This window comes from Rhineura floridana, chromosome 2 (assembly GCF_030035675.1).
Source record: "Rhineura floridana isolate rRhiFlo1 chromosome 2, rRhiFlo1.hap2, whole genome shotgun sequence".
In the NCBI taxonomy this organism is placed as follows: Eukaryota; Metazoa; Chordata; class Lepidosauria; order Squamata; family Rhineuridae; genus Rhineura; species Rhineura floridana.
Genome location: NC_084481.1, coordinates 96,293,908 through 96,310,917, shown reverse-complemented (window position 1 = coordinate 96,310,917; position 17,010 = coordinate 96,293,908). Strand labels below are relative to the sequence as shown.

Sequence of the window (17,010 nt, the reverse complement as noted above, 5' to 3'; positions counted from 1 at the left end):
TCATGCCCTCCAGACAGGAATGGGGGAAGCTTGCAGACATATTATATATAATAAAACCACCTGTAAGAGGCATTCTGCTGCTTTTCTGAATCAGGGGTCATTGAATGATTTGCCCCAATAAAGGGTTATTAGAAGGAAGGAAAGAAGTCATGATTTTTATTAGTTACTTAGCATGTTTAGTTAGCTATTTATCCTTTCAGTTTCTAACCCATCCTTTATCAATTCATGAAACCAGGACAGGCTACAATGCAAAACATAAATCCCATTAAGACAAAAACAACACATTCACATATAACAATTACAACCTCAGATAAAAATCTACAGTCTTAAGAGTACAGCAGATGGAGCCCCACCCATTTACAGCGGGCTACATCAGGACCACCTCCTACTAAAGCTTCACAATGAGAAAGGTCCAACTGACATTGAAAACTAATCAACTGTGGCACCAGTTGCACTTGTATCTCAGAGGGATGGTACCACCACAAGATCAACTTTTTATCTCTTGGACATCTCAGCTTTGACATGAAGTTTATTGATCATCAGTTATAAACATAGGAACTGAGTCAGGTCACTGGCTCCTCTAGCTCAGCAGTGTCTACACGGACTGGCAGAAACTCTCCCAGGTTTCAGGCAGGAACTTTTCCCAGGCATACCTGGAGTGCCATGGAGTGGACCCGGAATCATCTGCAGGCAAAGCATAAGAGCTTCCCTTTAAAAATATGCACACCTGTACTTAGTTTTTGTAGGAACTGTGTCTCCCAATTTCTTTCCTTTGGAAGCAGAAGATTTGAGTTATTGAGGTATACTGACGTAACTCCGTCAGCATTCACATGGCAGTTTACAGAGAACCATAAGCAAGAGGATCCCTGCCTCAATGACCTTACAATCTAGATGCAGATGGATTAAAGGGGGGAAGCTACATTAGCAAGAGGAAAGAGAAGCAGGGAGAGGCCAAGGTAAATAAGGGAGGAATTGGAGCAAATATCTTTTAACATGCTTACAGTGCGATTCTATTCACGTTCACTCAGAAGAATGCTCCACTGTCTTCATCTGAGCTTACTCCCAGGCAAGTATGCTACAGCTAGTGATTGAAGGTTGAAGCTCCTAAATCCCAAATTCCTTATTGCAAAGAGATTGACATTTCAATATTCAGAAATAGTGGTAGTTGTTTTTTTACTCCAAGCCTAAACATTGGCTGCACTAGTATGAAGTCACAGATGCAAAATTAACCCATGTAATTTTTGATGTAAACAAGCATGATCATGAATCTTTTAAATGCTGAGGGCAGAAGCCTCCAAAGGTAATATCTTCTTCTCCTTTAATGGGTACCATGCACAACGTGATAAGGATTTGGACCATGTCTGGTTGAATATACTTCCTTTTCAAATAACCAGTCAAGGGTTAGTTAAGAATGTGCTTAGAAGCGTCACATATTCTAATAACACTCAAGGAGAGGAAAATCTGAAAAGAACCGCTTCATGAAAATCTTTTCAGGCTGAGCGCTTTGACCAAGGCCCTTTTCACTTCCTTATTCCTCAGACTGTAGATCATGGGGTTTAGCATAGGAGTAACAACCCCATACAACATAGAAACAATTCTATCCTGCTTGGGGGAATAGGTGGAGGTGGGGCGAACATAGGTGGCAATGGTGGTCCCATAGAAGAGGCAAACTACAGTTAAGTGGGAACCACAGGTGGAAAAGGCTTTGCGCCTTCCCTCAGCAGAGTGCATGCGCAAGATAGCTAAAATAATATAGATGTAAGAGATCAGGGTGACCAGGAAAGCACCACCTCCTAAAATTCCAGCCACAAGGAGGAGGACCAGTTCAGCGAGGTAGGTAGAAGAGCAAGAGGCAGCCAACACTGGGGGGATATCACAGTAATACTGATTAACTTTGTTGGGCCCACAGAAAGATAATGTAAATGTCAAGGAGGTATGAACCAGGGAACTGATAAAGCCAGTTAGCCAAGTTCCAGCAGCCAACTGAGCACACAGATGTTTGCTCATGATGTTTGTGTAGTGCAAGGGACTGCAGATGGCCACATAGCGGTCATAGGCCATCACTGCTAGCAAAAGAATTTCAGTGCCCACCACATCAATCAGAAAGAAGAGTTGTAGCATGCAGCCCACAAATGAGATTGTCTTATCTTCCGACAAGAAGATTTGGAGCATCTTTGGCACAGTGACAGTTGGGCAAAGGACATCCAGAAAAGATAAATTACTGAGGAAGAAGTACATGGGGGTCTGGAGGTGGACATCTGTCCCTATTGCGAAGAGGATTGCTCCATTCCCTGCTAGGGTGGTTAAGTAGATCAGCAGCATTGCCACAAAGAGGGAATTTCGCACTTCTGGAAGATCAGACAGCTCTGTCAGGTAAAAGTCTTTTGTTTCTGTAAAGTTGGCTCTCTCCATATTCCTGTGAATCAAATAAGTCAACTGGAATATCTAAAAGACATTAAAGAGAATATACACATGTTATATAACTATATCATCCACTCATCTTTTTCTTCATCTTTTTATTGTATCCAGTTACTTCCTGCCTTTAATCTATTTTACCCTTTTCCCTCTGTTAGTTTGCTAGAGTGGGGAAGAGTAGTTGGGTCAGTTATGTGGGCCATCTTTAATTTTTAAAGCCAATAACATCTTATCCATGCAGATGATCCTATACAACCTCTTCAGCAATTAGGCCTTGGGGAGCTAATGTAACCTCTGGCTGCAACAAGAAAAGCATCCTCCTTGTCCAGAAGAGAATTACATATAAAGCTGGAGCTTTGCTTGCTTTGTGTGTGTGCATGCACACACTTATGTTGTCCATAAGCTTTAACATGTGTCTTCTTTAGATCTGTAACTGATTGGGTATCAGTCATAGCAGACACTCTCAAGGAGCTGGACTCAACCCCAGCATGAACCACAATTAGACTACAAGCAGAAATTTTGTTATAGACAGTTAATGTAATGGTGCCATTGACAGTGGTGACACCTTCTCCCCCAGCTCTTTTTTTCTATTTTTGTGGTGACACTGTAGGTCAGGCTGTGACTCAATCGTGCATCCCAAAACACTAGTTGACAGCCAATGGACTAGCTGATTTTTGCCCATCATTTCTACATGAATTCAGTACTGAGTCAACTGCAGGTACCATTTTTACTAGGAGTAAAGAGTAGTAACATCAGACTTATGGAGAAACAATAGATTGTTTCTATTTAGATTGTATCCAACTAAATTAGAATAGACCCATTGAAATTAATGCATCTAACAGATGCTATTGGAGGTCGCTGATTCATAGGGTCGCCATAAATCATAATCAACTTGAAGGCACATAACACACACACAAGTTAGTCATTTCCATTAATTTCAGTGGATTCATCTCAAACCTTAGTTGAATGCAATGCAATAAGATGTTTATTTCACCCTTTTTTAAAAGTGTAAATGCTATTTCATGAGAATAGGAGGCTCAAAATATCCCTTCCTCTTTTCTTCTGAAGGCTCTCCTGTGCGTTCAAAAGTGTCTCATCAGAAATATAGCCACTGTGCACTGCAGAGATATTTTCCCTCTCTCCCCATCCCCAATGCCTCCCAAACTATTTCTACTCATCTTCTGTTATTTCTTCTCCCTGTCTCTTTTCACATCTAACTTTTAACCTCTTGGCCTACGTCAACTGTAAGCAAGGCTGAGAGGCCTCATCTGTGAGAACTTTCATATCTCTCTCATCTCCTCCGCCTGTCCATTCTGTCACTCACACAGCCACACTCTGTCATCTGCCTGACACTCAACATTCCTTTCCATTCAACCCCTCACCCCTCCACTTAAGCTTCTCTCACAACAGTTTTTGTACAGTTTTGTGCAGGGAAAATTCTTATGAAATCCTAATGGCTAACATTGCCTACAAAAATGCCATTCAAGTAAACACAAGAAGCATGTTACCCAACTAATGGGTAGTGGCACACACCACATATTCCTATTGATGTCGCACAACAATTTCCCAAAGACACAGTATAAAAGGAGAAATATTTCCCCCCAAAACACCTCTGTAAAGTTTGTGGGTGAAAATGCATAGCACCTGTCAACTTGCCAGAGTCTGTCATCAAATATTTAACTTGTTCAAAATAATCAATTACTCATCCTTTATATCTTAAATTTGGCATAGACCATCCTCACATTATCTCTCCTATATTACCAAATTTCAAATCAGTCCATTCAACTATTTTCTAACTATCAGCTACAGAACACCCTCCCCTACCCCCATTTTTCATTATAATCATAGAATCATAGAATCGTAGAGTTGGAAGGGGCCTATAAGGCCATCGAGTCCAACCCCCTGCTCAATTCAGGAATCCAAATTAAAGCATTCCTGACAGATGGCTGTCCAGCTGCCTCTTGAATGCCTCTAGGGTCGGAGAGCCCACTACCTCTCTAGGTAATTGGTTCCATTGTCGTATGGCTCTAAGGAAGTTATTCCTGATGTCCAGTAGAAATCTGGCTTCCTGCAACTTGAGCTCATTATTCCGTGTCCTGCACTCTGGGATGATCGAGAAGAGATCCTGGCCCTCCTCTGTGTGGCAACCTTTCATGTACTTGAAGAGTCTCCCCTCAGTCTTCTCTTCTCCAGGCTAAACATGCCCAGTTCTTTCCATCTCTCCTCATAGGGCTTTGTTTCCAGTCCCCTGATCACCTTTGTTGCCCTCGTCTGAACCCGTTCCAGTTTGTCTGCATGCTTCTTGAAGTGCAGAGACCAGAACTGGACGCAGTATTCAAGATGACTCACCCTTAACATAGGGCGACAATTGTAATATATGCATATGCATTAGGGATGGAAAGATCTGTCAGTTTCTGTTCTCTGAGTTTCTGATTTTTCCAATCCTAAATTCAGTTCTCCATATTTCTATAGCAATTTGCATTTTTTAAAAAAAAATCCTCATGAAAATTCTGTAGCATTTTAGTGTGAATTTCCCCTAATAAACACATTTTGTAGGCAGTTTTGACTAATATACACATTTTTGCAAGCATCTTCACATCATATAATGCATAATTTTCTAAAGATGTTCTGTTTTTATATTTGAAAGTCTGTTTTTATGAAGTTTTAAAGTGTTTTTAGTGCTTTTGTTGCTGCCCTGGGCTACTGCTGGAGGAAGGGCGGGATATAAATCAAATAATAAATAAATAAATAAATAAATAAATAAATAAATAAATAAATAAAGCATTTTATGTTATTTTCACTCATATATTCATTTTCATGCGTATATTCATTTTTCCTCTAACATATGCATTTTTGTAAATATTGTTTGGGTGGCGGATTGCATCGCAACATTCAAATAAGTGGGAATTTCAAACGATGGCTGTGTTTCAGTTCTCATATTATTTTGCAAAGTGTGAATTTGATAGATCTGGCTGGAAATGCGAACTGATTTGAATTTCCCTCCCATCTCTAATATGTGTATACACTTCAGGATTTTGAAAGTAACTAGCACATAAACAGATACAAACAATGCATATAACTAAATATTTTATGTATTAATAAAGTAAGCAGCACAAATATAGCAGCTCATAGGGCTTGACTCTTTTATGTGTATTATATACACAATATACTTATTTTATTGTATTTAGTATAATTTTGTTTATAATTCATTGAGATTTTTTTTAAAAAATGAGAATGTATGAGCAACTCAGACATAAGTGGCTGTTTGATGCAAGAGGCACTCTAATGTGGGTAAAGTTCAATTGGTTTGAAATTGCCAAGTTCCATATATAAATCCATTTAAAACAGATTCTTTCCCACATCCCTATCAGCAGTTCTCTTTTGCTCATTAGGTGTAGGAATCAAATTTAGGTGCAGCACCATAAGGTAAAGCTGAGCCATAGGGTAACATTACTAGATAATAAACTAGCCAAAGCTATCTTTTATGCTAAACATAAGGCTAAATTTACAATGATGGGGGGGGAACCCCAAATGCAGTGGTTTTATGGCTGTTGTGACTATTGAAATCATCTACCTATTGGATCCAAACCTTTAACTAGTTAGAATCTAGATGTCATCCTGAAAGTGAAAAACATTAAATATCCATATATCTTTAACATGGGAGCTTTTTCAGTGGACACATTGAATACTTTGGATGTATAAAGTGTTTGACCATTAAAGGCTTATCATTAAAATTTCATTTGTTTATAAATAGGGAAGTATGGAGAAGAATAAATTACCCAATGCCAATAACTTGGCCAAGGTGTCATATGCCAATCTCTTAACTTTAGCTTATTATGTTTAGCTCCCTGTCTCATAACAGTAGAACTGATGGCCATCCAATGAAGCTCAATGTTGGAAGATTCAGGACAGGCAAAAGAAAGTACTTCTTCATACAGTGCATCATTAAACTATGGAATCTGCTCCCACAGGAGCCTATGATGGGCACCAACTTGAATGGCTTTAAAAGAGGATTAGACAAATTCATGGAGGATAAGGCTATCAACGGCTACTAGTCATGATGGCTATACTCTCCCTCCATAGCCAGAGGCAGTATGCTTCTGAACACCAGTTGCTGGAAACCACAGGAGGGGAGAGTGCTTTTGCGCTCAGGTCCTGCTTGCAGGCTTCCTATAGGCATCTAGTTGGCCACTGTGAGAACAGGATGATGGACTAGATGGGCCATTGGCCTGGTCCAGCTCGGTTGGTATTATGTTCTTGTGAAACTGACAATATATCTCAATATTATAGATTAATGGCTATAATACAAATAATACCTACCTGATCAGAAGATATGCAGGCTTTAAGGGCTAGCACATGGAAGACAATGCTTTAAAGATGCCATTACAATAAAAGTATATATCTTTTGTCCTGCAAAGAAATGTACTGAAATACAGTAATATTACTAGTTAAGAGTCCTAAATACTGGTGCACATATAAGGAAAACAAAAATCTCTTTTGCATTTCAGAATATATTTATAATCATCTGCTGCAAATAACTGGGGACATGGACCTCTGAGGACTTTCAAAGTGAACTTACTGCATTGATGCTTGCTTGAAAGGTTAGCAGTGGTTTTTGCAATAAAGAAATTCTATTCTTATCTATATGGCAGATTTTTTCATGGAATCAGATCATAAGCCCCTTCAGGGTCTGCTGGGAGAGAACCAGCCAGTACCCCCAATGGCACTTGCTAGAATCCAGAGATGGGCCTTGACATTGTCTGCATATAACTACAAAATTGACTATTAACCAAGTCAAGCCCTGTATAATGCTGATGCCCTTAGCAGACTTCCACTACCAGATTGCCCAAAGTCAGTACCTCAGCCTACTGAAACCATTCCTCTTATTGAATTGATGTCCACATCCTTGATACATGCAGCAAAGATTAAATGAGAGACAGACCAAGATCCTCTTTTATCTAGAGTGTGAAGAATGGTCATAAATAGATGGACTGAGGGGGCAAGCACAGATTTACCAGAGCTTGGAAGATTACTTTTAAAAAGTAATAAATTACAGTTACAGTTACATGGTCCCAAAAAGTAGTAATTACCGTTACAATTGCAATTGCTCTGAAAGTAACTGATTACTTTGCATTTCCTCCAAAGTAATCAGTACAATTACATTTCAGTTACTTTTTTTAAAAAAGCCTACAAGGTGCTGGCCTTGGCTGCTGCATATCTAAGTAGCCTAAAACAACATTAAAAATAAACACATACAGAGGTAGTAGAATAATTATTTTTATTCATAAGATAGCAGTGGTGGTCTCTCCGCTGGTAAGGGTGGTGGGGAGGGAGGCTGAGGCCACTACTCAGATCTTTGCACGTCAAACCAAGTGCAACCCCCCCCCCTCAGCCAGCCAGCATAATCTCTCTCAATTAATCACCTCCCAGATCCTGCCTTGCCACCAACTAAGGGACACTCACCCAAGCAAACATTTTCCCCTGAGATGCAAAAAAGTTAAAATACTGCAAATACAGCACAGTAGCCAGAGAGGGTGGTGAAGGCCACTTTGTGTGCCAAGTGCAAACACAGTATTCACACACAGTCTCACACACACACACACACTCACACACATGTTGTCATCTTTCACCTCCACAGTTCTTTATCTCCATTCTGCTGCTGCCTCTTTCTCCTCCTTTATCCATGTTCTTGACCTCCGGATCCTTTTTCCCTCCACTCCATTCTTCACCACCACTATCCATTTTTTTAAATAATTGTTTTCTCCACTCTACCCCGTCTCACTCTCCGCCTCCTCCCTCATTGCCTCCTGCCCATCCACAGAGCATGAGGAAAGAGTGACACTGCACAGAAGCCCAGTTTGAGGCACATGATTTTCATCCACAAATCAGAGGAGCAGAAGACTTCCCCTGCTCTCCCCCAAGTAATACCCAAAAGTAATTCTGGAAACGTTACAATTACTCTACAAAAGTAGTAAAATTACTCCTAGTTCTATTACAATCAAAATGTAAAGGAATTACCCACTCGTTACTCAAAAAGGTAATGAATTACAAGTAATTCGTTACTTGTAACTAGTTACTTCCAAGCTCTGAGATTTACAGCTCTACTATCAGCATAGGGAGTCCTTGAGTATCCAAGATGGATGTTTATTATTGGGATCTCGAATATTAGTACCACCAGGGAGTCGGTCTGCTGTGCTAAAATTGTTGCATGAAGCACATCCTGGCATTGTACGAATGAAGGGATTAGCACATGGTTATGTGTGGTGGCCTGGAATAGACCAGCAGATTGAGACAGTGGTGCGACAGTGTGGGACTTGTCAATCTATCCGCCATGCTCCTCCAAAAGCACCCTTACATCCATGGGAATGGCCACAATGGCCCTGGGCAAGACTTCACATCAATTATGCTGGTCCATTCATGGGGAAAATGTTCTTAATAATAACAGATGCACATTCCAAATGGTTTGAAGTTCACATCATGTCATCCACTAATGCTGAAGCTACTGTGGATAAACTCCACCTGTCTTTTTCTACTTCTGGATTGCCAGAAGTAGTGGTAAGTGATAATGGGCTACAATTTAAAGGTGTAGTTTTCCAAGAACGTTTGGAGAAAAACCACATCAAGCATGTAAGAATTGCTCCACATTACCCATCTTCCAATGGCTTAGCCGAAAGAACTGTACAGACCTTGAAAGATGGAATAAAAAAAATGACATGTGGCAGTTTAGAGACTACGTTAGCCAGATTCCTTTTCCAGTATCGTGTTACACCACATTCCACCACAGGAAAATCAGCAGCAGAACTATTAATGGGTAGGAAATTGTGTATACACCTGGACATCCTACACCCTGATGAGGCTATTAAGGTATGTGAGAAGCAGGAAACACAAAAATTCTACTATGACTTAAAAACAGCATCAAGAACCCTAATGGTGGGCAACCTAATTTATGCCCTTAATTTTGGAACTGGACCTCGTTGGCTGACAGGTCATCTTGTAGCACAGGCAGGGCCCCTCTCACGGGTGCTGGAATTACCAGATGGGAGGCATATTCGGCGACACCAAAATCAAGTGTGTTTATAGCATGGAGAAGAGTTTCCTGCAAATCATTGGGGAACCATTACACTGCCCACTTGATACAACCAGAGAGATTGACAGGCCCACAATTTCTGCATCAGACCCTAACACTGTTTTAGAGGTGTCTCCTGCTGAGATAGAACATCCAGTGACAGTGGTGGACAAGCCAGGAACACCCACAGTTGCATTATGCCATTCAAAAAAAATTCCTAAGCCCATGGAGAGGCTGAATTTATAAACACAATGGATGTTGTTAAGACCAATGTATCTGGTGTTTAGTAATATAGGTAGGTTGTGTGTTGATAGTATAAACTAAAGGGGGAGGAGTATAAAAAAAGAAAAAGTGTTTTGTTAGACAAATTGGATCTGAGCATGCCTGAGGCCTGTGCTTTCAGGGTGTGGTTCCAAGATGGATTCCAAACTGGCAACTATGTGAAAGAACCTAAGAAATAAACACAGTTATTGTTTGCCTCTTACTGGTGTAGCCTACATATATTATAATTACCATACACACATTTAATGCAAATATGTGTTTTCTTTTCTGGTGGTGAATTTCCTACATGGACTTTGCAATCAGGGGCACAAGCTGGAATCTATAGCCAGAGCTACAGATGACAACAAGTGAGGCTGGAGCTGGGGACATAGCCAAGGTTTGATCTGGAGCCTTGGAGTACAGCAGACAGAAGGTTCTGTTCTATTGGCCAGGCAGAGACAGAAGGTCAGCTGCTAGACTGGTCAGTATAAGGCCTGGAGAATCTAGTTCAGTCATACTGTTTGCCAGTTAACAGTGTCACAGTTGCACATCTCTATCCTTCTCTCTAGTTGAACAGAGCTCTAAAGCCTATTAAAACCTCTAAAGCCTGGGACAGCTCACTGGGCTAGATCCTAGCCTCCGGCCACGAAGTTCTGAGTCCAAGCCCTAGATACCTTGAGAAAGGCACAGCACTGATGTTCCCTCCACAAAATAGAAACCATAGTCATCAGTAAAAACAAATCTCAACTTGAGCATTACAAAACAATCCACTTCTTCGCATTCACATCCAATGATGTTGATACCAGTTGGATGTCTTTAGAGCCACCTCCTACCACATGAACCTGCCAAAGTACCAAGATTATCCTCAGAGGGCCTTCTATAGGCCAATTCAGCATCAGAGGTTAGGCAGACCAAAAATAAAGCCTTCATCGCTGTGGTGCCCTGATATTCTTTCCCAGAGAGTTTCCCCTGATGCTTTCTGTTACCAGGTGAAGCCCTTTTATTTGTCTGCAATTTGGCAGGCTTAATCCACTCTGGAAGGGCTTCTGGTGCCTGTAAATCATCCACTTTGGCTCAAAAGCAGGGAAAGTTACAACCATTTTAGACTCTCCATTATAGTGAATGAGATATACAGAACTTTGGTTTACACAAAGCAGTTCAAGAGCTGAATTACTGATTGAAGGAGAAAGTGCTCAGAGTGATTCAGAAACAGATCAGAATTTTTTAAAATGCACAGATACAGATACAAAGTGAATCTGGGGGGCCCTGCACACCCCTAGCTTTCTTCAGTTCAAATTATCACATTCTATATTCTGTTTTATGAACAGCTCATATTTATAGCCTGTCCTTTGGACCTGAATGAAGTGGCTTCCATAGCCCCATCTTCTTTTGGATCTGTCCTTTCCACAATTCCATGTCTTAGCCACTACAAGGAAATGGTGGAACCCACATTACCCTTGCAGTTTGGGATGTTTAAAGTGGAATCGTTTGGAGGGTGTCTGTGGGTGTCTTAAATTAATTAATCCAATTTAAAAATGGACCCAATTACAAATTGGGAAGACCTCTAGAAAAGCATCCTTCTACCAGCCAGGGATGTCATTTCAGCAGGAAACCAGTCTGAGGCTCTCATCTAGATATTTAACTAAGATTAAATTAATCCCACATGGCTGCTTTTCCTCCCAAATAAAAATGGTCAATTTCATAGAATCATAGAGTCATATAATAGTAGAGATTGAAGGGGCCTACAAGGCAATCGAGTCCAACCCACTGCTCAATTCAGGAATCCAAATCAAAGTATTCCCGACAGATGGCTGTCCAGCTGCCTTTTGAATGCCTCCAGTGTCGGAGAGCCCACTACCTCTCTAGGTAATTGGTTCCATTGTCATATGGCTCTAACAGTTAGGAAGTTTTTCCTCATGTCCAGTCGAAATCTGGCTTCCTGCAACTTGAGCCCATTAGTCCATGTCCTGCACTTTGGGATGATCGAGAAGAGATCCCGGCCCTCCTCTATGTGACAACCTTTCATGTACTTGAAGAGTGCTATCATATCTCCCCTCAGTCTTCTCTTCTCCAGGCTAAACATGCCCAGTTCTTTCAGTCTCTCCTCATAGGGCTTGGTTTCCAGTCCCCTGATTATCTTTGTTGCCCTCCTCTGAACCCATTCCAGTTTGTCTGCATCCTTCTTGAAGTGCGGAGACCAGAACTGGACGCAATATTCAAGATGAGGCCTAACCAGTGCTGAATAGAGGGGAACTAGTACTTCACACGATTTGGAAACTATACTTCTGTTAATGCAGCCTAATATAGCATTTGCCTTTTTTGCAGCCATATCACACTGTTGGCTCATATTCAGCTTGTGATCAATGACAATTCCAAGATCCTTCTCACATGTCGTACTGCTGAGCCAAGTATCCCCCATCTTATAACTGTGCATTTGGTTTCTTTTTCCTAAGTGTAGAACTTTGCATTTATCCCTGTTGAATTTCATTCTGTTGTTTTCAGCCCAATGCTCCAGCCCATCAAGGTCATTTTGAATTTTGTTTCTGTCTTCCATGGTATTAGCTATGCCACCCAATTTTGTATCATCTGCAAATTTGATAAGCATGCTTTGTACCTCCTCATCCAAGTCGTTAATAAAAATGTTAAAGAGCACTGGGCCCAGGACCGAGTCCTGTGGTTCCCCACTCGTTACTTCCACCCAGTTTCAGAAGGAACCATTGATAAGCACTCTTTGAGTACGATTCTGGAGCCAACTGTGGATCCATCTGATAGTTGTTCCATCCAGCCCACACTTAGCTAGCTTGCTAATCAGAATATCATGGGGGCACTTTGTCAAAAGCTTTGCTGAAGTCAAGATATATTATGTCCACAGCGTTCCTACAGTCTACAAGGGAGGTTACCCGATCAAAAAATGAGATGAGATTAGTTTGGCAGGATTTATTCTTCATCAATCCATGTTGGCACCTAATAATCACTGCATTGCTTTCAAGGTGCTTGCAGATCGAATGCTTTATAATCTGCTCCAGAATTTTTCCAGGGATTGATGTTAGGCTGACTGGTATGTAGTTCCCTGGTTCCTCCTTCTTGCCCTTTTTGAAGATAGGGACAACATTAGCTCTTCTCCAGTCATCTGGCACTTCACCAGTCCTCCATGATTTCGCAAAGATAATAGAGAGCAGTTCTGAGATTTCTTCAGCCAGTTCCTTCAATACTCTAGGATGCAGTTTATCGGGCCCAGCCAATTTGAACTCATTCAAAGTGATTAGGTATTCCTTGACCATTTGTCTATCAATCTCAAGGTCCAATCCTGCCCCTTCTACTTCATGTTTCCCGGGAGGGTCATAGGCCCTTTTTGGGGAGAAGACTGAGCCAAAGTAGGAATTGAGCACTTCTGCTTTTTCTTTGTCATCTGTTATCATTTTGCCATCCTCATTGAGTAGCTGTGCCACCATTTCTTTTCTTTGTCTTTTACTATGGACATACCTGAAGAAAGCTTTTTTGTTGCTTTTAGCATCCCTCGCTAGCCTCAGCTCATTCTCAGCTTTAGCCTTCCTGACACCATCACTGCAATTCTGTGATACCTGCCTGTACTCTTCCTTTGTGGCCTGGCCTTCTTTCCACTTGGCTGGGTGGGGATTTGAACCTGGATCTCAGTCCAACATTGTAGCCCACTGGTGTTGGGAGACAGGACTGTACATCTTCAGATGGGTGGGGGGATACCCATTTGATGAATCTTTACATTAAGAAAAGAAAGCAACACCTCCTTGTCTGCAGGGAGCTTTTCATGGAAAGGGATATTTAGAGATGTGATTTTGCCATGCACCATTTTGTCACTTGACAGAGGCTAAAATTACAATTATCATGGAGGGGTCACAAAAAATTTTGAGCTTATAAAGGGGGTCCCATACTCATAAAGGTTGGGAACCACTGTTCTAAATCATGTGGAAGCTATTGATGGCAGGAGTGGGGGACGTTTTCAGCCAGGGGGACCATTCCCTTCCGGCCAACCTTCTGTGGATCACATTCCACTGGTGAGTGGGGCAAGATGCAAAAGTGGGAGGAGCAATAAATGTAAATTTTAACTTTGTACAGTAGGCTAATTTCTAAACATACTCACAAACCCCTCTCTATCCTCCGTCTAGACAAGCAAGATGCATTATCAGGCACGTTCTAGCCAGGCAAAACCACTTAGGGTATGAGGTAAGGCCAGTGAGGGCCATGGTCTGGGGAGAGTTCTGATGGCCAGATAAAGAGTCCTGGATGGCCATATCAGTCCCTGGGCTTGAGGTTCCCCAACCCTAATTTATGAACATCCATTCAAACCTAAATAATATTCAACATTCACTGGCACTTTCAAATATTCAAAACAGTATGCTTCTCTGAATACCAGTTGCTGAGAAACAAACAAGGGAGATGGCTGTTGCTCTCATGTACTGCTCTGGGCTTCCCAGAGGCATATTTAGTTGGCTACTGTGGAAAATGGAATGCTGGACTAGATAGGCCTCTGGTCTGATCCAGCAGGGCTCTTCTTACAATCTTAACTACTTCACGTGTATTGTAATCCTTACAACAACCCATTAAGGCAAGCCAGCATTATTATTCCCCATATTGCAGATGTGGAGGACTGAAGGTAAGACCACCTACTGAGTTCAAATCAGAGGCAAGATTTGAACCAGGAATTTCCTCATCTATAGCTCCCTTTTTCAGCCACTTCGTTGCACCATCTCTCAGAATCTGGACCAACACATTCTGTGTTCATCCAATACGGGACACAAATAGATGGTGGCACATAAATGTGTAACGCATAAAATTCTCAAGTTGATTTTTTTATCCTCTCCCCACTATTATGTTCCTGCTGTTTAGGTCATCAGCTAATCTGGGATCTCTCTAAGGAGAAGAAGTTCTCTAGAAACCTTTGAGAGCACATTACTAGAGGGAGAAAGATACACATATAAATAGCCAGATACCTATCAAGGGGGAGCTGTTCACAGCAGGTGAAGGGAAGAGCAAGTACATCTATAGGTAGGTTGGGCAACTGACTATTTTAACTAATGGCTAACACAGGCATAGCATTTTTTTCCAAGGGAGCAATTTCAATAAAGGAAAGGAAATTGTGTAGAATACATTTATACTTATAGTAAAATGTCAATTCAGACATAGCATGTTTTCTACAAGGTCATAATTTCCTTTCCTCCATGAAAATTGTGTATACAATATGTACTTTATCATGCATAGTGTTACCAGATGTCCAGTTTTTGGTCGGATACGCCAGCTTTTGGGGGTCATCTCCAGGTCTCCAGGTGAGTCAGCTTTAGGGTTGCCAGGTTCTTGGCCTGAGACTGATCCTGTATCTTTAGGAGAAGAGAAAGTCAGCCAAGTGCAGGTGCTCTTGCAACTCTGTAATGAGAAAAACCACAAGGTGGAATTCTCCCTTCCCCCTCCACAACTTTTAAAGATACAGAAGACCTCTTGGTTGCCTGGCCCAGCCTCCAAGAGGTCTTCTGTATCTTTAAAAGTTGTGCAGGGGGAAGGGACAATTCCACCTTGTGGTTTTTCCCATTACAGAGTTGCAAGAACACCTGCACTTGGCTGACCTTCTCTTCTCCTAAAGATACAGGATCAGTCTCAGGCCATGGACCTGGCAACCCTAGTCAGCTTAGTCTCCGGACTCTCAGCTTTCATTTATAAAAATTATGTTTCTAGGTGGTCCAGTTCTTGGGATATACACCAAAATGTCAGCCTCCACCCCCTGCAACTTAACTCACTCGTAGCTTCCTGCTCTAATTCCACCCTTTCAGGTTTGTAGCCAATAGTGAAGTCAGGGTTGTAATTGACAAGGGATTTTTGGGCCTTCAGGCAGTCCTTAGACTCAATTGCAAAGGTAGAAAATCTGTTTCTTCCTGTTTATCTGAAAATCTCATAAACTTAAGCATATAGTTTTCAGCAGTACCAAAAGTCTTTTTTCCTATTGTGTTCATGAGTCAACAACTTTAAATTTTCCTGGGCTGTTGAAGATGGCAGTGTTTTGAAAGCCTTCCCAATATGAAGCTTTAATCCAATACTAGTAAAGCTGCAATGCTAATCCCACATACATGGAGTAAACCCCATTGAAGATTCTGCTTTTAAAGATACAGAAGACCTCTTGGAGACTGGGCCTGGCAACCAAGAGGTCTTCTGTATCTTTAAAAGTTGTGCAGGGTGAAAGGAGAATTCCACCTTGTGTTTTTTCCCATTACAGTGTTGCAAGAACACCTACACTTGGCTGACTTTCTCTTCTCCTAAAGATACAAGATCAGTCTCAGGCCATGGACCTGGCAACCCTATTCAGAAGTGAAGGGTCAAATCTGTAAAAAAGTTTGGAATAGCCATGTTGAAAGGTACGGGCAGGGCAGAGGATCCCTAGTCAAGCTTTACCAACAGCACAATCCAAACCATATCTACTCAGAAGTAAGTTCTATTGAGTTCTATGGGGCTTAGTAAGTGTGTTTAGAATTACAGCCTTCAGGAGCATCCATCTTTACTCCTGAGTGCTCCTATTTTACATCTCCACAACACTAGGCTCCTTTCTTCCTACAATGGCCTTCTGGTGACTGGGCTGGCCTGAGGGCACTTAAATCCTTCTTGCCAGAATCAAGTAGGCTAGATTAAATGTCCCTTACCCAGCCTCTATTTTTCAGTTAGGATTTCTATCTTAATTTTCAATCAGATAAATGTTTTTGTTTGAATTTTATGTTCCAAGGAACTGTGGTTGATGCTTAATGTATCATACTTAATGACATTACTTGAGCCCACCCTGTGACATCACTTGGGCCCTCCCCTGTGACATCACTATGACCCATCCGCATGACATCACTATGACCTGCCCCCATGACATCACTAGGGCCCACCTCTGAAATCTCAGGCTTTGGGTTGCTTCTGACCTGGCAACCCTAATTGCATTAAGTATCCCTTGTCAAATTTTGATGTGAGAAATTTTGGTATGTTGAGAAGACAGTCAGTACACAGGTGTCTCACTTTGATTATTTACAGAGAAACTGATAGTTGTACAATCTTCACTTGTGGCAATGTACACATCTCTTCCTTTGTGTATATTATTTCAGCACAGATGTAGAAAAATTGTCAAGTGCAAAATGTTCCTCAGTAGGCCATAAACACATTTAGTGGGCCCTTTGAGGGTGAATGTGCTTTTGTTTGTAATAGATCCTCATATTCAATACTGATGCTGACATACACTTGCAAAAAAAAAAGATGTTGCTGCCTTCAGATGT

General features: G+C 41.4%; 2 protein-coding genes across 2 annotated transcripts in view; one reads left to right on the top strand and one right to left on the bottom strand.

Annotated features, from left to right (window-relative positions):
* Positions 1–17,010, top strand: part of KDM2A (lysine demethylase 2A) — a 542,877-nt gene that overhangs the window by 26,924 nt on the left and 498,943 nt on the right. The gene's annotated exons all lie outside the window — the stretch shown is intronic.
* LOC133378225 (olfactory receptor 5V1-like) lies at positions 1,477–6,810 on the bottom strand. The gene is made up of 2 exons (XM_061613016.1): positions 6,736–6,810; positions 1,477–2,445 (listed from the first exon to the last, which is right to left on the bottom strand). Exon 2 carries the CDS (start codon positions 2,410–2,412, stop codon positions 1,477–1,479), a length of 936 nt encoding a protein of 311 aa, XP_061469000.1. The 5' UTR covers positions 2,413–2,445; positions 6,736–6,810.